Below are 22,793 nucleotides of genomic sequence, written 5' to 3'. Positions count from 1 at the left end.
CAGGCCCAACGGAGTCTGCGCTTTTGTGGAGGACCCCAAAACTGGAACCGCACACAATGCAGGGCCTGCTCCATATAGAGCAGCCCGGAGCCTGAGCAGTGTAGACGGGGAGAGCACACACCCGTGAGCGGGGCAAACCCAGTGTGGCCGGAACACTGAGAGTGCTCCCCACACACAGTGATATCTGCCTGCAGCGCCCCTCCCTCCCCGCAGCGCGACTGAACCAGCGAACCTAAAAAAGAGACCACGTCCGCCCGCCTGCGTCAGGGCGGAAATTATACACTGAAGAGACCGGCAAACAGAAGCCGAATAAACAAAGGGAACCACTTCAGAAGGAACCGGTGCAACAGATTAAAATCCCTGTAGGTAACAATGACTACACCAGAAGGGGCCTATAGGTATCGAGAAGTGTAAGCTGGAGCAAGGAGCTATCTGAAACTGAACCGAACCCACACTGACCACAACAGCTCCAGAGAAATTCCTAGATATATTTTTACTTTTTTTTTTAATTAAAAAAAATTTTTCTTTTCTTTTCTTTTCTTTCTTTTTTAAAATTTTTTTCTTTTATTTTCTCTTAAAATTCCCTATTACTTCTCCATTACTCCTTAACTTTCATATTCATTTTCATATATTTTTACTATTTTTTAATTAAAAAACATTTTTTTCTTTTTAATTTTTTCTCTTATTTTCTTTTAAAGTCCTCTATTACTCCTTAATTTTCATTTTCATTTCACTATAACCTTGAAAAAAAAAAGAGGCCCTATTTTTAAACCGAACTTCATATATATTTCTAAAATTTTTTTGTGTTTTTGTTTTTAATATTGTATTTTTAAGAGTCTAACCTCTACTCTAGATTTTTAATCTTTGTTTTTCAGTATTTGATATCAATTTTGGACACTTAAGAATCCAATATTCAGTACCCATTTTTACTCAGGAGTGTGTTGATTACTCTCTCCCACTTTTGACTCTCCGTTTTCTCCCTCAGATCACCTCTATTTTCTCCCTCCCCCTTCTCTTCCCAATCCAATTCTGTGAATCTCTGTGGGTGTCTGGGCTATGGAGAACACTTAGGGAACAGAGAATTGCGTAGATCTGTCTCTCTCCTCTTGAGTCCCCCTTTTTCTCCTCCTGCTCATCTCTATCTCCCTCCTCCCTCTCCTCTTCTTCATGTAACTCTGTGAACCTCTCTGGGTGTCCCTAACGGGGGAGAATCTTTTCACCATTAACCTGGAAGCTTTAATATCAGTGCTGTATAGTTGGAGAAGTCTTGAGGCTACTGGAAGAATAAGACTGAAATCCAGAGGCAGGAAACTTAAGCCCAAAACCTGAGAACACCAGAAAACTCCTGACTACAGGGAACATGAAGTAATAAGAGGTCACCCAAAAGCCTCCATACCTACACTGAAACCAACAACCACCCAAGAGCCAATAAGTTCCAGAGCAAGACATACCACACAAATTCTCCAGCAATGCAGGAACATAGCCCTGAGTGTCAACATACAGGCTGCCCAAAGTCACACCTAACACATAGATCCATCTCAAAACTCACGACTGGACACTCCATTGCACTCCAGAGAGAAGAAATCCAGTTCCATGCACCAGAACACTGACGCAAGCGTCCCTAACCAGGAAACCTTGACAAGCCAATCGTCCAACCCCACCCACTGGGAGAAACCTCCACAATAAAAAGAAACCACAGACCACCAGAATACAGAAAGCCCACTCCAGACACAGCCATCTAAACAAGATGAAAAGGCAGAGAAATACCCAGCAGGGAAAGGAACATGAAAAATGCCCACCAAGTCAAACAAAATAGGAGGAGATAGGGAATCTACCTGAAAAAGAATTTAGAATAATGATAATAAAAATGATCCAAAATCTTGAAAACAAAAAGGAGTTACAGATAAATAGCCTGGAGACAAAGATTGAGAAGATGCAAGAAATGTTTAATAAGGACCTAGAAGAAATAAAAAAGAGTCAATTAAAAATGAATAAATGCAATAAATGAGATCAAAAACACTCTGGAGGGAACCAACAGTAGAATAACGGAGACAGAAGATAGGATAAGTGAGGTAGAAGATAAAATGGTGGAAATAAATGAAGCAGAGGGGAAAAAAGAAAAAAGAATCAAAAGAAATGAGGACAACCTCAGGGACCTCTGGGACAATGTGAAACGCCCCAACATTCGAATCATAGGAGGCCCAGAAGAAGAAGACAAAAAGAAAGGCCATGAGAAAATACTCGAGGAGATAATAGCTGAAAACTTCCCTAAAATGGGGAAGGAAATAGTTACATAGGCCCAAGAAACCCAGAGAGTCCCAAACAGGATAAACCCAAGGTGAAACACCCCAAGACACATATTAATCAAATTAACAAAGATCAAACACAAAGAACAAATATTAAAAGCAGCAAGGGAGAAACAACAAATAACACACAAAAGGATTCCCATAAGGATAACAGCTGATCTATCAATAGAAACCCTTCAGGCCAGAAGGGAATGGCAGGACATACTTCAAGTAATGAAAGAGAATAACCTACAACCTAGATTACTGTACCCAGCAAGGATCTCATTCAGATATGAAGGAGAATTCAAAAGTTTTACAGACAAGCAAAAGCTGAGAGAACTCAGCACCACCAAACCAGCTCTTCAACAAATGCTAAAGGATCTTCTCTAGACAGGAAACACAGAAAGGTTGTATAAACGTGAACCCAAAACAACAAAGTAAATGGCAACGGGACCATACCTATCAATAATTGCCTTAAATGTAAATGGGTTGAATGCCCCAACCAAAAGACAAAGACTGGCTGAATAGATAGAAAAACAAGACCCCTATATATGCTGTCTACAAGAGACCCAGCTCAAAACAAGGGACACAAACAGACTGAAAGTGAGGGGCTGGAAAAAAATATTTCACGCAAATGGAGACCAAAAGAAAGCAGGAGTGCAATACATGTATCAGATAAAATAGACTTTAAAATAAAGGCTGTGAAAAGAGACAAAGAAGGACACTACATAATGATCAAAGGATCAATCCAAGAAGAAGATATAACAATTATAAATACATATGCACCCAACATAGGAGCACCACAATATGTAAGGCAAATGCTAATGAGTATGAAATGGGAAATTAACAGTAACACAATAATTGTGGGAGACTTTAATACCCCACTCACAACTATGGATAGATCAACTAAACAGAAAATTAACAAGGAAACACAAACTTTAAATGACACAATGGACCAGCTAGACCTAATTGATATCTATAGGACATTTCACCCCAAAACAATCAATTTCACCTTTTTCTCAAGTGCACATGGAACCTTCTCCAGAATAGATCACATCCTGGGCCATAAATCTAGCCTTGGGAAATTCAAAAAAATTGAAATCATTCCAGTCATCTTTTCTGACCACAGTGCAGTAGGATTAGATCTCAATTACAGGAAAAAAAATTATTAAAAATTCAAACATATGGAGGCTAAATAACACACTTCTGAATAACCAACAAATCATAGAAGAAATCAAGAAAGAAATCAAAATATGTATAGAAACGAATGAAAATGAAAACACAACAACCCAAACCTATGGGACACTGTAAAAGCAGTGCTAAGGGGAAGGTTCATAGCATTACAGGCTTACCTCAAGAAATAAGAAAAAAGTCAAATAAATAACCTAACTCTATGCCTAAAGCAACTAGAGAAGGAAGAAATGAAGAACCCCAGGGTTAGTAGAAGGAAATAAATCTTAAAAATTAGGACAGAAATAAATGCAAAAGGAACTAAAGAGACCATAGCAAAAATCAACAATGCTAAAAGCTGGTTTTTTGAAAAAATAACCAAAATCTACAAACCGTTAGTAAGACTCATTAAGAAACAAAGGGAGAAGAACCAAATTAACAAAATTAGAAATGAAAATGGAGATATCACAACAGACAATACAAAAATACAAAGGATCATAAGAGACTACTACCAGCAGCTCTATGCCAATAAAATGGACAACTTGGAAGAAATGGACAAATCCTTAGAAAAGTATAACTTTCCAAAACTGAACCAGAAAAAAATAGAAGATCCTAACAGACCCATCACAAGCAAGAAAATCGAAACTGTAATCAGAAATCTTCCAGCAAACAAAAGCCCAGGACCAGATGGCTTCACAGCTGAATTCTACCAAAAATTTAGAGAAGAGCTAACACCTATCTTACTCAAACTCTTCCAGAAAATTGCAGATGAAGGTAAGCTTCCAAACTCATTCTATGAGGCCACCATCACCCTAATTCCAAAACCAGACAAAGATGCCACAAAAAAAGAAAACTACAGGCCAATATCACTGATGAACATAGATGCAAAAATCCTTAACAAATTCTAGCAAACAGAATCCAACAACATATTAAAAAAATCATACACCATGACCAAGTGGGCTTTATCCCAGGAATGCAAGGATTCTTTAATATCTGCAAATCAATCAATGTAATACACCACATTAACAAATTGAAAGATAAAAACCATATGATTATTTCAATAGATGCAGAAAAAGCCTTTGACAAAATTCAACATCCATTTATGTTTAAAACTCTCCAGAAAGCAGGAATAGAAGGAACATACCTCAACGTAATAAAAGCTATATATGACAAACCCACAGAAAGCATTACCCTCAATGGTGAAAAATTGAAAGCATTTCCCCTAAAATGAGGAACAAGACAAGGGTGCCCACTCTCACCACTACTATTCAACATAGTTTTGGAAGTTTTGGCCACAGCAATCAGAGCAGAAAAAGAAGTAAAAGGAATCCAGATAGGAAAAGAAGAAGTGAAACTCTCGCTGTTTGCAGATGACATGATCCTCTACATAGAAAACCCTAAAGACTCTACCAGAAAATTACTAGAGCTAATCAATGAATATAGTAAAGTTGCAGGATATAAAATTAACACACAGAAATCCCTTGCATTCCTATATACTAACAATGAAAAAACAGAAAGAGAAATTAAGGAAACAATACCATTCACCATTGCAACAAAAAGAATAAAATACTTAGGAGTATATCTACCTAAAGAAACAAAAGACCTATACATAGAAAACTATAAAACACTGATGAAAGAAATCAAAGAGGACACAAACAGATGGAGAAACATACCGTGTTCATGGATTGGAAGAATCAATATTGTCAAAATGGCTATTCTACCCAAAGCAATCTATAGATTCAATGCAATCCCTATCAAAGCTAACCAATAGGTATTTTCACAGAACTAGAATAAAAATTTCACAATTTGTATGGAAATACAAGAAACCTCGAATAGCCAAAGTAATCTTGAGAAAGAAGAATGGAACTGGAGGAAACAACCTGCCTGACTTCAGGCTCTACTACAAAGCCACAGTCATCAAGACAGTATGGTACTGGCACAAAGACAGAAATATAGATCAATGGAACAGAATAGAAAGCCCAGAGATAAATCCACGAACCTATGGACACCTTATCTTTGACAAAGGAGGCAAGGATATACAATGGAAAAAAGACAACCTCTTTAACAAGTGGTGCTGGGAAAACTGGTCAACCACTTGTAAAAGAATGAAACTAGAACACTTTCTAACACCATACACAAAAATAAACTCAAAATGGATTAAAGATCTAAATGTAAGACCAGAAACTATAAAACTTCCTAGAGGAGAACATAGGCAAAACACTCTCCGACATAAATCACAGCAAGATCCTCTATGACCCACCTCCCAGAATATTGGAAATAAAAGCAAAAATAAACAAATGGGACCTAATGAAACTTAAAAGCTTTTGCACAACAAAGGAAACTATAAGCAAGGTGAAAAGACAGCCCTCAGAATGGGAGAAAATTATAGCAAATGAAGCAACAGAGAAGGGATTAATCTCAAAAATATACAAGCACTCCTGCAGCTCAATTCCAGAAAAATAAGTGACCCAATCAAAAAATGGGCCAAAGAACTAAACAGACATTTCTCCAAAGAAGACATACAGATGGCTAACAAACACATGAAAAGATGCTCAACATCACTCATTATTAGAGAAATGCAAATCAAAACCACAATGAGGTACCATTACACGCCAGTCAGGATGGCGGCTATCCAAAAGTCTACAAGCAATAAATGCTGGAGAGGGTGTGGAGAAAAGGGAACCCTCTTACACTGTTGGTGGGAATGCAAACTAGTACAGCCACTATGGAAAACAGTGTGGAGATTTCTTAAAAAACTGGAAATAGAACTGCCACATGACCCAGCAATCCCATTTCTGGGCATACACACCGAGGAAACCAGATCTGAAAGAGACACATGCACCCCAATGTTCATCGCAGCACTGTTTAAAATAGCCAGGACATGGAAGCAACCTAGATGCCCATCAGCAGATGAATGGATAAGGAAGCTGTGGTACATATACACCATGGAATATTACTCAGCCATTAAAAAGAATCCATTTGAATCAGTTCCAATGAGATGGATGAAACTGGAGCCCATTATACAGAGTGAAGTAAGCCAGAAAGATAAAGACCAATACAGTATACTAACACATATATATGAATTTAGAAAGATGGTAACGATAACCCTATATGCAAAACAGAAAAAGAGACACAGATGTACAGAACAGACTTTTGGACTCTGTGGGAGAAGGCGAGGGTGGGATGTTTTGAGAGAATAGCATCGAAACATGTATATTATCAAGGGTGAAACAGATCACCAGCCCAGGATGGATGCATGAGACAAGTGCTCGGGGCTGGTGCACTGGGACGACCCAAAGGGATGGGGTGGGGAGGGAGGTGGGAGGGGGAATCAGGATGGGGAATACATGTAAGTCCATGGCTGATTCACGTCAATGTATGGCAAAAACCACTACAATATTGTAAAGTAATTAGCCTCCAACTAATAAAAATAAATGGAAAAAAAAAAAAGAATATACTTTGAAAATGAAGAGACGGATTGTATAGAGAATCATTAGAGAATATTGATTGTTGTTTCAAGGTTTTTTGTTCCTGTTTAGTCACTAAGTCGTGTCTTCACTCTTTTGTGATCCCATGGACCATAGCCTGCCAAGATCCTCTGTCCATGTGACTCTGCAGGCAAGAATATTGGAGTGGGTTGTCATTTCCTTCTCCAGGGCATGTTCCTGACCCAGGGGTTGAACCCCTGTCTCCTGCACTGGCAGGCAGATTCTTTATCACTGAGCCACCGGGGAAGCCCCTTCAACCATCTTTAGTTCCTAGAATATCATGATATTTTTACCATGATAAATTTTTCATGGTTCCATATGTCAAGATACACAAGATGAAACTGTATGAAAGTTATGAGTAAGGCTGACACAGAGTATGTGGGAGAGGAAAGGATTGGGAACCTGAGGTTAGCAGATGCAAACTATTATACCTAAATTGGATAAACAACCAGGTCCTACTGTATAGCACAGGAAACTATATTCAATATCCTGAGATAAACCACAATGGAAAATCATATAAAAAAGCATATATATATATGAATAACTTAATCACTTTGCAGTCAGCAGAAATTAACAAAACATGATAAATCTACTCTAGTTCAATAAAAAAAAGTCACAAATATGAATATCCAATAAGAAATTAGTTCTATGTTCATATGTGAGGAAGAGCCTCCTCCCTTCCTTCCTGGAGAGAGAAGATCACAACAAAATACAAAAGCATCATTGCTGTCTCTTACCTCACATCAGGTCCGTTTGGCCTGGATGGTGGCTGCCAGGAAATCCCAACATATGATTCACTTAGTGGAACCACGGACAATGGGCCAAGATCCTGCGGCAGGGCAGGAGGGGTGGTCACGTGGGTAGGGAAGCTCTCTGTGCACCCCCCTAGATACCCGTTACCCCCTGAGCAAGCCACAATGGTGACGGAGTAATTAGTGAAAGGAATCAGATGAGTAACAACATAACTTAACACAGAAGAAGTAACATTGGTGATGGTGATGTGAGGGTCAGGCATGCGGATCTCATAGTTAAGGATGTCTCCATTCAGGATGAGTGGGGGCTTCCAAGTGACCTGAAATAAAAGAAAAATTAGAACCAATGTGACAACATAGGAACAGAGCAATTGCGGAGGTTCACAGGGCCCGGCGTTTTGCCCTGTCTTGTTTTCAGTTAAGTCACTGTAGAAATACCCACTTTTGACTCAGCCCTTTACACTAGACAGTAATGAAGAGTTTTTAGATCAATTAGCAGTCCACCAGGAACTAAATGAGATGCAGTTTCCTGGGTTGGGCTGTTAGTCTGGAGACTTTCTAAGACTGTCAGACTAATACACACCTCAGTGATTCATCTCCACCACGGGTGTCCGGAAAGACGCAGAGCACACACATGGAGAGAATTCACACATCCACACGCATCAGTGGGGCAGCAGCAGGATTTGAGAGTGTCCTTCTTTATAACTCAATTAGACGAAATATCAGAATTCCTTGTTTTGCATTATAAGTGTGTATTCTAAACATGTCACTATTCTTTTTTTGGATGGTGGTGGTGGGAGTGCAGAACTCATTCTTTGCATCTTCTGAGAAAGTGAAATTGAGCTTCTGAATCTCACTAGTGCATAATGTAGCAAGTAACAGCAATAACAACATATCCTTTTCGCAAAGAGAAGAAATGTGTGGAAAGCTTTAAAAAAAGCAAGTAAAAAATGATCCTGTTTAAGTCATAGACGTGAACGTCAGAAGAAAGAAACAATGTTTTCTAATAATGTTTAATGTTCTTTTTCTTCTCTGACTAAATATTGTAAGGGCATTGTGCTAACCCACTCATGCTCTTATAGGGGGAAAAGACCCTAGAAAAATGCACATAGGTCATTAAAAATCCATTATTTATATGCTATCCTGCTTCATCTCTTTTTTCTTGCCTTGCAATGTTCCTTAAATTTTAGAGTGTATATTTCATCTTCCAAATAGACTAAGTTTCATGAGAACAGAGCCTAAATTGTACATTTACTTAATGCCAAATACTCAGTGATGGAATTTAACAAGTAATTGCAGTCATGGCTGATGGCATTATATTTTCCTTGGCATACAGCTATTTTGATAATTTAAACAAGTTTTCCACAAAGTGATATATTGATACCTACACTTATAGTTCTATACAAAATTAAAGTTTGAAACGTGTTATAGACAAATTAGAACAGAGAATGATGAACTAAAATTTTCTGTCTTAAAGGAAAAAAGTTTCCTCTAGGAGCAATATAACCTGAGATTTTCGTAGGGTACTCTTACTAATTGCTGGAGACAAAATAGACAGATTGAGGGCAGGAGAAGAAGGGGGCAACAGAGAATGAGATGGTTGGATGGAATCACCAAATCAATGGACATGATTGAGTCTTGAGTAAGCTCTGGGAGGTAGTGAAGGACAGGGAAGCCTGGTGGGCTATAGTCCATGGGGTCGCCAACAGTTGGACATGACTGAGTGACTAAACAACATGTCATTTGGGCAGCTGCTTGATGATTACAGTCCTAATTTATAATTAACAAGGACTTGGCATCTACTGAAATTTTACTACATGGCTTGAAATCATTGCTGATTTTAAAAACTTCTAGGAGAAGAGAGTTCCAAAATGTGCTGGTGAAGACAAGTTTTAGATGTGTTCCTTATGAGCACAGAGGATTTGCCTGGATGGAGGAGAGATCAAAGAGGCCTAAATTAAGCAAAGTTTATAAAGCAGACATAGGATTCTATTTATTTTGGTGGTACAGTGTTCTTTGTGGGCTCAAGAAATGAGTCAAGGTCAAACTTACAGGGCTTCCTGTTACTTGCAAATAAAAAATGGAAGGGTTATCACAGCTCAGTTCTACCTGACACACATGTGGAATGCCACTTGCCTCTGGAACTAGAATATTCTGAAAGTTCAGGTCAAGGCTTGGCAGTCCTTGAAAGAATTCAAACTTCAGATGCAGTCTGTGTTCGCAGTTGAGCTGAGAGTGAATTGATTTGGAACTCGGTTATTGAGGCTAAGAAAACACTCATAAAATAAAAATCTGCATAAGATATCAACCTGCAGAGATTAAGAGATGTGATGTAATGACTCTGAAGACAGTCATTTGAAAAGCTGAAAAATCCCTGTGTTTTCTACTATAAATGTTTGCATCCAGAAATTTGCTATTTTTCTCACTTAAAAAGTTAAAGACTTAGGAAGATATGTCTTTTTGACAGTACTGAGTTAGAAGACATGAGTCTACTTCCACAGAAAGTTTTTAGAAGGAATTTAGAGCAAGGTGGAGAAGGCCATTGTCATTATAGTGAGTAGGCTAACAGAAATGGTATCTAATTTGATCATCCTCTTGAAAACATCCTGGAGCTATTACTAAAAATAAATGTGACCAAGCTTTTTAAGGAGCCAGTTAGTGAAATATTGGATTCTATTCTTTCCAATTCTTAAGACTACTTTATTATAGTGTGGCCAAAATATGTGAGATTAAAACTTTCAATTTAAATTCCCATAGCCTTTTATTTATCTATTGCTCATATGAAGGATTATAAAATATTGTTGCAGCCCCCAAAAGTCAGACTAAGGACCATGTTCCTGGCTTAATAAGCAAAAGATGTTCTGCAAAAGAAGACTTTTACACTGAAAATTTTAAAATAAAGTGTCATTTATGGCTTAGAATAAAATGTTTATTTTAGAGATGCTTTATTGATGACAATAGTTTCTTTAATTTGTGTGGTTCTTAATTGCTTGGATTTCCATTTCTCTGTTTATTTACTATATATTTTCATAAGATAGGACAGGTGGGTAGGTGTTTAAGGAACTACTGACTTTAACCTACTCAATCAGATCTCTGAAGTGTGGCCCTAAACAATTAAGGCACCTGCATGATCCCGGTCGTCAACAAAAATTTATGAAGGTGGTTTAGTTGATTGGCTTCAGGCTTGAAAAAAGTAACACACAAACAATGTAATTTACTTCTAATTTCTTTAACTCCATCAAATCACATTTTAAAACTACACATAGCTAACATATATAAAATAGATAGACAGTGGGAATTTGCTATATGTCTCAGGGGACTCAAGTCAGGGCTCTGTGACAACCTAGAGGGGTGGGCTAGGATGGGAGGTGGGTGGGAAGCTCAAGAGGAAGGGAACATATGTGTACCTATGACTGATCCATGGCGATCTACAGCAGAAACCAACACTATTGCAGTTATCCTTCAAATAAAAATAAAGAAAAAAAGAACTTTACGAATAAGAGTTTTTACAAAGATCGATATAATGGGCTGAGACTGGGCTAAGAGTAAGTATGCTTGTTCAATTTGCTAATATTTTATTCTATTTAGAAGTTTTGGATCTATAGCATAATTCTAAATTAGAGCTTGATTAAACCCTCTTTTACAGGTTTTGGTATTTTTTACCAACTTTATATGATGAAATGCATTTTCTTAAACGAATAAATGCAACACCAAAGTGTGTGGCTTTCACTTTTTCAGATAACACAACCTCTTTGACATTAAATGTTGTTTTCCTTATAATCAAATAAGATATTAATAATATGATGTGCAAGTTTCCCCTTTTTCTTTTTTAAAATTTTATTGAAGTACAGTTGATTTGCAATGCTGTGCTAATTTCTGCTATATAGCAAAGTGATTCAGTTATTCATATATATATATACACACACATATATATATTTTATATTCTTTTCCATTATGGTTTATTATAGGATATTGAATATAATTCCCTATGTAGGACCTTGTTGTTATGCAACTTTCCCTTCTTAAGGCTCATATCTATGCCAAGTCATAGCTCATCTTTTTACGCTTATTAAGATGTTACTTTGGGTTATTTTCCAGTTGGCCTAAGTATGTGAAGTTTCCTTGTTTTCCCTATTAGACTGCAAGTTCTTATAGGAGGAAAGGTGGTGAAAAGACCAGATGGTGCAAAATGGTAAGAACTAGAGTGAAATACCAGTCCAGTTCCTGTATTATCTCTCAATCAACTGGTAGTCTTTATTCCTCTTAACCTGACTTGTTTTTCCCCCAAGTTTTTTTTTTTCCATTTCTGAGCATTTTATTTATTTATATTGTTTTGTCTAAAATGTACACTCCATGAAGGTAAAGATTTTGTCTTGGTCTTACTGTGTCCTCAGTGCCTAACAGAGGCACTCATTAAGATGTGTAGATGCTCAATAAATGTTGGTAGAACTGAAATTATTATTGTCAATAATATTATTGACAATTTTGCTCATCCTAATATTTAGAATGATTCCATATGGTAAATGTTGAATGAACCTTTTAGCCTATATATTAAAGACCATGCTTCTGTTTCTCAGATTTTATCCATCTGCAATTTTAATTTTCAAATCTTATCTTTTATAAAAAGAAATCACAGTACTGTTGTCACACTGCCTGTTTACCAGATAAGCAGTGTCATTAGAACACCTATTCTGGCAATCTGAAGATCTTTCTGAACCTTTCTGAAGGTGAGCAAATAATTCTGAAGCATAAATATGTTGTTTTAATATTATTTAAATACATATAGTCCAATACTAGATTCAGCTAAATAATCCTGATGACTCTCTTCATTGATAATTTTTGATTTTCTAGTTATAAAGTAAGGATTAGTAACAGGTATGAATTTTTTAAAAAATGAGCACTAGTGTACTTTGTCTGTATATTCTAAGCACCTTCTTAGAGACTTTTAGATTCCAGGCCTGGTGAGTGTCTGTGAGATTCTGCTCTCAAACCAAGCTAAATCGTACTTTAGCAGGTTGACAAGCCATGCACATTGTTTAACATTCTTGGATGAGGTTACAAAATCAAAAGAGGAAGGGAAAAAAAAGGATGAATGAAAAAGCCAGGCAGCTTACTTTGAATACTTTTGATCATCATTTATAAATGCTGAATCACATAGAATTATGCACTGAGCTATTACTTTTCTGAAAATATTTGTCATCTTTCGGATTTGCCTAGCTATTAAATCTTTGTTAGAAAGAATCTAGAAAAAACGTCCATTACCTAGCTTTGCCTTTGTGAAGGACTCTGCTTATGCCACATCATATTGATTGGTACTGCTACCGAAGTTTTGCAAAATTCCCTTAGGATTAAAAAGAAAAGTCATTTCTGGAATGATTAATAACTCTAGGTTTGTTTGGGGTTTTCCTTTGGTTTGTTCTGCTTTTCCTTTGAATGAAGAACAATTCTTAAGATTGCCCAATTCATATAGTAAACACCATACATCATGTCCTTCAAATTGATTTCCTTTTGATGTTTTATCAACAGAATTCTATACATTTGAGATGTTTCTATCAAGAAGCTGTGTTGCTTTGACCAATCTCCTGCGTAAACTCATGAAGGCAGACTTTGAAACACAGATTTTAGTATGTAGGTTCAATTAAATTTCTTCAATGATTTACACTATTTCGCATCACCCAGTGTTTGCTTTTCGTAGGCACGAGAGAACACACAACAGCGATTCAAGTAATAATTTCAACAGATGAACTTTGCTGTTATGCAAATGTCCTTTGTTTTGTGCTCTGGCGAGCAAGCTGCTGCACCAATGCTTTTGGCAGTAGTACAAGACTGAATCCATGGAAGCATGTGTGTATTTACACAAAAGAGGCTTCTAAGCTACAAAACTCCCTCCTGTTTGGTTACACTAATTTCCCTTGAATGAAGTTTGTATGCAAGCCAAAACAATGGTAGTTATCCTAGCCTCTAGAGTTCATTCCCAGCAGAATGAAGTGAATAATTGAACAGTTCCTAAATAGCCCCGTAATCTGCTATTTTTCTTTCTTTCCCCCATCCTCTTGATTCTTTGATCATTAAAAAAAAAAAAATCAGAATATTGGTAATTGGAACTTTTGTTAATACACTAATCCCTTCCCCCCGCATTTCCCCACCTCTTCTCATTTTCTGATCTATTTAGATCTGACGTGGTGGTTAAGCTAAGCATCCCAGGGTGGCATTCAAAGGATTTCAGGTGTGTGCGGCAAATGGAAGCGTCTCAACAATATAATTAAGGGGATTCAGGGAGAAATGAAAAACTGACATCAAATTCGAGAGAGTTTGGGCCAAAGGCCAAAAACCCAGTTTCTCCAGTGATTGCCTAAAACAACACATGTGTGCGTTTTGTCAGTAGATGGCTCTGTTTAACACGGAGTCAATGCAGGGTACATTCCTAGTCTGCAGAGCAGACACTTAGCTTCTTACCTTGGCTGCGTTGGGTCCTAACACATCCACCTCGGGGGGCTGCACCCCAGCAGGTCGCGAGGGTCTCGTGGTCACTTCTGCCCAATCACTGCTGTTTGTCCCTCCATCAGCAGTGCTCATTAGCACTCGATACTCATATTTTGTCCACGGACTAAGAGCAGAAGTCTTGTCTATAAACCTCCTGGGATGACTTCCCGGGAGAGTCACCAGGGTGGTGACTGCCTCCTTCCCTTGGACCCTTCTCTGGATGGCGGAGTTCTCCACCAGGCCGTTGGGATGGGTAGGGGGTTGCCAAGATATGATCACAGATGTTGGGGTATCAGAGAACAGCTCTGGACTCAGGATACCTTCTGGTGCATCTGGGAGTGTCCAAACGGTCTGGGAATCTGCTGACAGGGAACACCCTTTTGAAGTACAAGCTTCTACTTGAAACGTGTAGGCCGTATATGGGCGTAAATGGGTCACTGTGCCATTAGTGACATTTCCAGAAGTTTTCAAGCTGAGGCGGCCATGTTGGTAAATGTTATAATGGGTAATGAGCCCGTTGCACTTTAAAGGATGCTGCCAGGTGACCAGTATCATTCTCGACTTCTTGTCCAGAATAATTGGAGGGTCTATAGGTCCAGGTTCTATAAAGTAGAAAGTAAGTAGTGATACGTCTTGGAAACTTCCCACCCCTCAGAACAGAACTAAAATCAGTGATCACTCTCCTCCCAGAATATGAAACTGGACACAGTAAAGGCCATTGGGTAAGTGGCCAAGTGTCATATAGGCAAGGCTCATGACTGCTTTCCTCTTAAATGTGTAAGATGCACTTGTTGAACATTATTGAATTCAATTGCCATTTGCTCTTGTAAGATAACTTTATTAAATCATTTCTTTTGATTAAAACTAAGGATTCCCCAACATCACGAAGACTCTTCTGAAATAAAGACCTTAGGAGAGAAAGACACAAGAGGGCAGCTGTAACCAAATTTCACAACTTACGCCCCATTTTTCTGGAACTCTGGTAACTCATTATAATCAATAACACTATCATAACAAACCTGTATATTTTATAGCCCAGTAAAACCCTTCAGCATCTCTCATTATATATTCCATATTATCCCCGGGTCTGTTTATCATTCTAATCCATGTTTTGCAATTTATCTACTCCCTGTTAATATTATAGGTGATTTTTTACTGTGACTGTGACAGAAGCTGCCGATTTAGCTCTTTCACCTACTGATAAATAAACAATGCACAGATCTGACCTTTAGGTTAACAGGTTTAATGCTTGCTCCACTCAGCACTCTAACTGATTCAATTATCATAAAGGTTCAGGAGGCTCCATGAATACTGAAAAAGGCCCACCATATGCCCGCCTAGGTGTTGTGGAGCAGCAAATATCCTGCAGCCCTCCAGAGAAATTCCTTAATTGTAAATAATTTCACCATGCGACACACTCAAGTCACCTTGAATGCAAACCCCTCAGCCTGCGGAGGCAAAGTGTTATTTAAGCTTTACTGGGCTGCGTTAAATTCTGCAATTTGAAGGGCTGTTAAGTTTTTCAATTGAAATTTCATTTAAAATGCAGGTGCTTTTTATTATATTGAGGCTTTACTGCTCTCTAGGTACAAGCAAGAACATGGTGCAATAACACAAATCTGGCTCAATCACTGATCAGTAACAGCTGTAATTCCAGAACATTTAGCATTCTTATAAACCACGGCCTGAAATCTATAAATTGCTACAACAGATCAAGAAAAATCCTATATCCCCCTTTTCTGCCCACAGCAATTTGAACATTTATGCGATTTTTCTGTGAACATTAGATTTTATGGAAAAATCTTTAAAAAAGATAGACTTGGATTTAGTAATTGTTTAAAACAGCACTGATGATGTGTGTGTGCGATTCAGTGTTATAACCAAGGTTTAAATTTTAAACGCAACCACGGCTTTGCGGAGCCAAGGACCACAATCATAGCTGGTGATAGGAGCATATTTTTACACAACATGATTCACATATTTGTCACCAACTGGACTGATGGTAGAATCATAATTACTTTTAGAGACGAAAGCTGTTACACTGCACTAACCCTGAAATCAAGCCATTTCTGACAATTTGGTAATGTACCCTATTTGAAGAGAAAAATCCTGAAAGTACAGTGATCCCGAGATGGATCACATTTTTCGTTTCAGTCTGCTGTTAGCTTTCATTCTGAAGCTTTCGTCAAACCACTGTGACATTTCTTGCTTTTGCTCCCCGGTACACAGCGGCAGTAGCAATTATTATATCAAAATAGGAATACAGATCCTTTCTTATTTATACTTGTCATCCAGATTTGGCTCTTTCCTAAAGAAAAGCAAGCGCAAGTCTTGTAAGATATCAATGTTGTTTTGTAAAACGAAATCCTCTGAGATTGGGGTCCATAAAATCAATGGTGGAGAATCGAGCCTTTCAAGTCTAACCCTAACTCACCCTTCCCTGTTCAAAAAAGAGTAATATACACTTAAAAATCAGAATATTTTTCTATTAGGGTTTTCACAGGGGTCTTGCATAATTATTCATCATATGTGCATTATCAAACTGTGAGCTTCTTCAGGGAAAAGTAACAATGATGCAGTTTGTTCTCTGTTATGATGGGGATAAACCTTTTATTTCTCTTGACTACGATGATAGTGTTATCAGGGAAACATCCAGGATAATGAGATGAACTGGCACTTCAAGCCCCTACAGAGCACAGCCTTTCCTTAAAGATGATCTCTTATCTTGGGCAAGAAGAGATGTTCAATTTCAATTGCATGATTTTTCCCCCTTAAAACCCAGAATACATTTTATTAGCTTCTCGCTCTAGCTGAGTAGGCTCCCAGCTCTTGTGGCAGGAAGGGTCCTTAAAGTCGGTGACTCAAGAGAGGATGCTGAAAGCAGCTTAATTAGCTCCTTTGGCTAAGGAAGTGTTAAAACCCGACTCCTGGCACGCTTTCAATTTAGTGCTTTAAAATGATAAGCCGAATCATCTAATTCTATATACAAATCAACCGGCGTGCCACTGCATGGTTGAAAGGGTCACCACAATTATGTAAAACATGAGTAATAACTATAATTGGGGTAGTTTGCTAATACAATAAAAAGCTCTGAACATGAGAAAAGTTATGCTCACAGCAGTAGCTATCACTTTCTAAAGTAAGAATTCATGGATGAAATGACATGAAAAAGATGGTTATAAAATTTTAATGGAATGATAAAAGGCAAAAGTCAGCCTCTCAGCTGAATTCTTAAAATCCCTATATATCACAATCAGCTCCTTAACTGTAAAATCAATGTGGAGTATAACATGTTGTCAATGCGGCTGTCACTGGAGGGGAGACTGGAAGTATGACAGCCACACAGCTCAGCTGGCGAGTGATGAAAATACAACCGTACAGCCCTTTCCATGGGTGTAATTGTTTAGAGAACTCCCCTCCTGGAGCGGGGAACGGGAGCATCCTTTCTGTTCAGATCACTGATTCATATTTCAGGCTGTTTCATTATAGCATTAATAACGGAAAGTAGTTTCATTTTGGCAAATGAAATTATCTTTTATGGGAAACGATTTCCCTCATCAGCTTCAAAAGTTCAGCCCCAGCCTAAAAGAGAGTAATGAGATTGTTCACAGAGGGGTCTGCTTATTTATTTTTATACTCAGGTGTGTATGTTGGGAAGGATGGGTGCGTGTGTGTGTGCGTATAAATGATTTGAAAGAATAAACAGTTGCAATGACACATCTGTTGTGTGTATATAATGGTTTTTAAAGTGGTTTTCACGGGTCTTCTACAAACCGTTTGCTACTAGAGTTACCCACACTCACTCACTTTTCTTGGTTTTCTCATTACTGCCTTGAAGCCGCTTTTTGCTATTTTAATTAAAAACTCACTTGGCTTAAAAGCTCTTTTTCAGTAATATTAACTCTATAACTGAATATCCTCTAAATCTGCCAGTGAATTAAAAACCAAGGTTTTACATGGTAAACCTTTACACGGCAAATACATGGACATAGATTATACACAGCAGTATGCTCTGTGCTAATTGTTTGTACAGTCTCTTGCTATTCATTGTGAAAATGTTAGCAGAAGAGTGGAGTGATGGATTCCATTCCCTCTTTAATCATGAATTCTTTTATCAATTTATTATTTATACCCCCAGATACTTCCCAAAAGGTGTTTTTTGACAGCTTATAATAAAAGACTTAAGTAATAGGACCAATAAATTAAAGATAAAGAATAATTAATCTTGTGATGATACAGAGGTAAAATCATTGTATCCCAAAACAAATATTACAAATGGGCACCGACATTTGGCATGTATGTGAATATTCAGCTTCTAGACAATTGACAAAATAGGAAAAGGGCTGTGTAACAGGGCATCATTGCTTAATAAAAGGAACATCTGAAGACTACAAGGTTGCTTCAATTAAAAGGATACAATTTATAGTCTGCAAGTAGGTGAGCTGGTATTGGGGAACTGTTTTCTCTATTTCTCCTGAGACCAGGACAGTAGAGGAAGATTAGGAAGAGTGTTTTGTCTTCTAGAATGGGGACTTGTTGTATGGTGAACGGTGGTGGATTCTTTCTTGAAAGTTTGGGGCAGAGAATGAAATGTGTGAATGTGAAAATTCATGAAGGAAGAAAAAAGTCCTAAAAGAACTAGAAGTTCCAAAATCAAAAGAGCAGTGGGCTTTATGTGCCCAAAACAGATTCAAGAATTCAAGAAGGAAATGAAGGTCAGGTGGATAGAATTTTTCATTAATTGACCCTTTCAAATGATTTTTCTTTCAAATAATTTTTCTGTTGGTCACTTTTGGCTTTTGATCTTAGGATATAAAAATAAGACTATAAAGATACTAATTTGTTTTATAAAATCTGGAAATGCAAGAACCTGGAGGGGGGGAATCTATGCAACAGGGAAATAAACTATTGTAGGGACATACATACAGAGCCACTTTGCTCTCAAAATCAGCAGAATGATTTACTTTGCATCATGGATTTTCTTTTGTGGGTAAAATAGAGACTACATCGCTGTTTGCAAGGATAAACATGTCAGCATTCAGAAGTTAATATATAAAGCAATTAGGAAACAAGTTTGGAATAGCAAAGTAAAATCATCATGCCAGCACTACTGAGACTTACTGCTCGCATTTCTTCATTAAATAAAATAAAATCTACTGATATAAATATGTGCCACCTTCATTTACAAATGTTTCTGTTTTTCTCTCACTTAGAAAACTGTTAAAATGCAGACTGACTTTAAATTCTAAAACACACTAATAAAAAGATCTTTCCCATGCAATATTAGTTGTAAAATTTAAGTACTCTTAAAGGCACAAAGACACTTATTAAGTGATTGGAATATCCCCCTCTAGAAGTACAATAGCATGATCAACTGATCACATTTCATACCACAGCTTTACTTCCCCTGTCATCAGGACTCGCTGTTCTATCCATTACAGTTTGTGAGAATAAGAAGAAAATATGTTTTCCTTTTGGAAGTCTTTCTAGATATCTGTCTTCCTTTTGAAGTAGCACATGGTTTGGGCTAGCAGAAACCTTTCTGATTAGAACACTCATTACCCCGGTCAAGACAGAATGACAGGGACAGCCAGCAGGCTGCCTCTGACCAAGGCAAGGAATGAGGATCGCCTTTGGCATTTCCTCCTCTAACATCTGCCTGTCATCCTCACCCTTCTGGTCTCATATTCAGAGGCGGACATACAGGCAGAGGATTCTACAAGCTGCCCTATCTCCTGTGTCAGTGGGCACCTCCTATAGCAATAGCTTTCCTGGCCTGGACCAATGGCGAGGAAGTAAATTTGAAATCTGATATTGATGTGAACCCCAAATAGAAATCATTCTTATTTCCCTCCTTGTGTTCTCCTCTGGGAAGGCTTTCCTGACACCCAGAGTTGTTGGGAGAAGCTCTCCTCTGAGCTTGCCCTCATCTTCGAGCACAGTACTCTATTGTCTTACTGTATCTTCCCAGCAGACAGTGGATGACTCAAGTAAAGAACTGTCCTATTCATCTTTGTAACTTTCAGTCCTTCCAGCATGGTAGGTACCCAGTTAAGATTTGCTTGCTTAAGTTTTCATAAAAGTGAAAGTGAAAGTGAAGTCACTCTGTTGTGTCTGACTCTTTGCGACCTCATGGACTGTAGCCTACCAGGTTCCACTGTCCATGGGATTCTCCAGGCAAGAGTACTGGAGTGGGTTGCCATTTCCTTCTCCAGGAGATCTTCCCGACTAAGGGATTGAACCTGGGTCTCCCGCATTGTAGGCATAGTAGACAGATGCTTTACTGCCTGAGCCACCAGGAAAGTCAGTAGTTTCATGGATTTGTTTATATGAAACTCTTTTTAATCAGTACTTTAGCAATTTGCGGCACTTGTTCTATATCAGACCAACCACCAAGCACTGGATCTACAAAGATAAATGAGACAGAACCCTAGGTCCTAAGAAATAACAATTCAGAAGGAGATATTGACGTTGCACAAGTAAATATAAACCAAAATCCTAAGGTAGAAATGAGGAGGGAAGGGTTCACAGAGAAGGTACCATTTGAACTGGGACTTGAGGGATGAGTAGAATTTTGTTTGACAACAAACGAGGCAGAAAAGTGCTCTGTTAGATATAGATTTCAATGAATGTCACAAGGTCTTTCTCTTTTACTTCAGAAGAAAGATTACTGCTTTATAAATTGCTATGAGAATCTTAAAGATGAATGAGAGGGAAAAACTGCTCAAAAATGCTAATGAAAAAAGTAAAATAGGATCCAGATACTATATCCTTTGTTCACAGTGCATTGAAAGTATGGGAAGGAAAAAACAATAAGAACTAATATAATAAGTAGATACAGTATGTTAATACTACTGAAAATCTCACTGTGTTGGTAATATATATCTTTCTATTTTTTAGCAGATTTCAGTCAAAGATCATGAACAATGAGTCTGTTAGCAAAATAATGAACACACGAGAAAATTATTTAAGTAAATCTAGAGAATAAACTAGCCAAATCCTACAAATCTTACTTAATAATGCATTTTAGGTGAATGGTTAAAAATATATATGTGGAGTTTTAAACTATAAATTTAGCAAAGTCATTCAATTTTTAGTCTTTTAAAAATATATGACAACTAAATGGTGAACTCCGGAAAAAATTTGTCTTCTCTGTTTTGTTTTGTTTTAGAGGTAGATAAGTGATTTTTAGAAAAGAATCTCATTTTCATCAGATTGACCTAATTGTTTGTGTATACAAGTTTGTTATTAAAATGACTCAAATAAAGAGATATTTCATATTTTGATCTTGGTAGCCAAGAAACTCTGGAAGAAAGCTGAATTTTACTAGTCTAGGGAATCCATATTTTTAAGGAAGAGTGAGTTATCTCATATTTTACAAAAATCTGCCTACATTTTTGTAGGCAGAAAAAGGCATGCACAGTTAAACTGAAGTTGGAGGAAAATTTCCCTTCCAGCCAACTTCGATTTTACAGCCTGCACTGCACGGAAAACAATTGTAGACACTCGAGAGAGGGACAAATAATACAATCAGAACAGACGGCTATTTCTTATTAATAGATATCAAAAAGTTTCAGCTGATGGGTAAGTGTCTTCACGTTATTAATCCCATGCTTCTAAATCTATCACAATCTTAGTGCATTTTTGTAGGCTGCAGGCATGTTGGGTACTGAGACTGCCAGAAGCATGTTAAAAAAAAAAATCATGCGTTGTTTGTATTTATCTGGTTACAAATAGTCGAACACAATACTGACCAAGTTGGCTGGAACAAACATCTTTTATTAACACAAGTTTAACTGGATTTAAAATATTCATAGGAAATGTGCATTATTATTATTTGGCATAAGCACACTAGATTTTTAAAAATGCATGGAACTGGATATTGGTGGCCCACTGATGTAAATGACAAATTATTTGGAAAAAAAAAATCTATTAAAATTCCTCACACCCCTTTCTCCATCTCTGAGAACCTGTTTTAGCATGCAAGCATTTGTTTCTCTAGCTCTAGGTCATTTTCTGCCCAGGTTTCTCTTTCTGCTTTCAGCTGTATCACAGACTTGATGAAATCACGCTCTCACAGTATCATATGAAAAACACTGCTACTGGTGACCTTTTTTTGGCACTGGAAAGTTTGAGGGCTTTGGCTGATGTGGAAAGGTGCCTACTGATAGTATGAAATTTAAATGTGGGTATGAGATGACTTCTCTGTTTCATTCTGTAAGCTGATATGTAGAATTTCTACATTGGAAACTGCACTTTGCTGAATGGGAGGTGCTGGTTAGGATCAAGTTTGAAGTGTAATCCCGGCATGGAGCTGTCAGCATGGGTAGTTTTATAATCAAGGCTTTGAAGCCTTGACAGAAAAACTGCTTCTGCCCAGTGCCAATCCCTCTGTCTTTGTCAACTCAATTGCACATCCTTTCAGAGATGGTATCCATCTCCACTGACACCCAAAATATATAGGCCATTGTCATTATGTCTAGGGGTGAGCATGCACTGTTAAGTGAACCTGGAAGGGCAAACCGGCAGTCTTTAGTCCTTTGCTGGGGTGTGTGACTTCACAGGTGAAGCAGGAGAAGGAAGAGGTCAGTGTTTCAGAGAAAGGATCTCAATGA

General features: G+C 37.8%; 1 protein-coding gene across 1 annotated transcript in view; it reads right to left on the bottom strand.

Annotated features, from left to right (window-relative positions):
* Positions 1 to 22,793, bottom strand: part of USH2A (usherin) — an 893,901-nt gene that overhangs the window by 304,230 nt on the left and 566,878 nt on the right. The window contains exons 41-42 of the mRNA XM_043484771.1: positions 14,152 to 14,780; positions 7,681 to 8,015 (exon numbers count right to left, since the gene is read on the bottom strand). Coding sequence (XP_043340706.1) covers positions 7,681 to 8,015; positions 14,152 to 14,780 — 964 coding nt within the window. The remainder of the gene's footprint in view (positions 1 to 7,680; positions 8,016 to 14,151; positions 14,781 to 22,793) is intronic.

This window comes from Cervus canadensis, chromosome 13 (genome assembly GCF_019320065.1).
Source record: "Cervus canadensis isolate Bull #8, Minnesota chromosome 13, ASM1932006v1, whole genome shotgun sequence".
NCBI lineage: Eukaryota > Metazoa > Chordata > Mammalia > Artiodactyla > Cervidae > Cervus > Cervus canadensis.
This window is presented reverse-complemented; position numbering and strand designations above follow the sequence as displayed.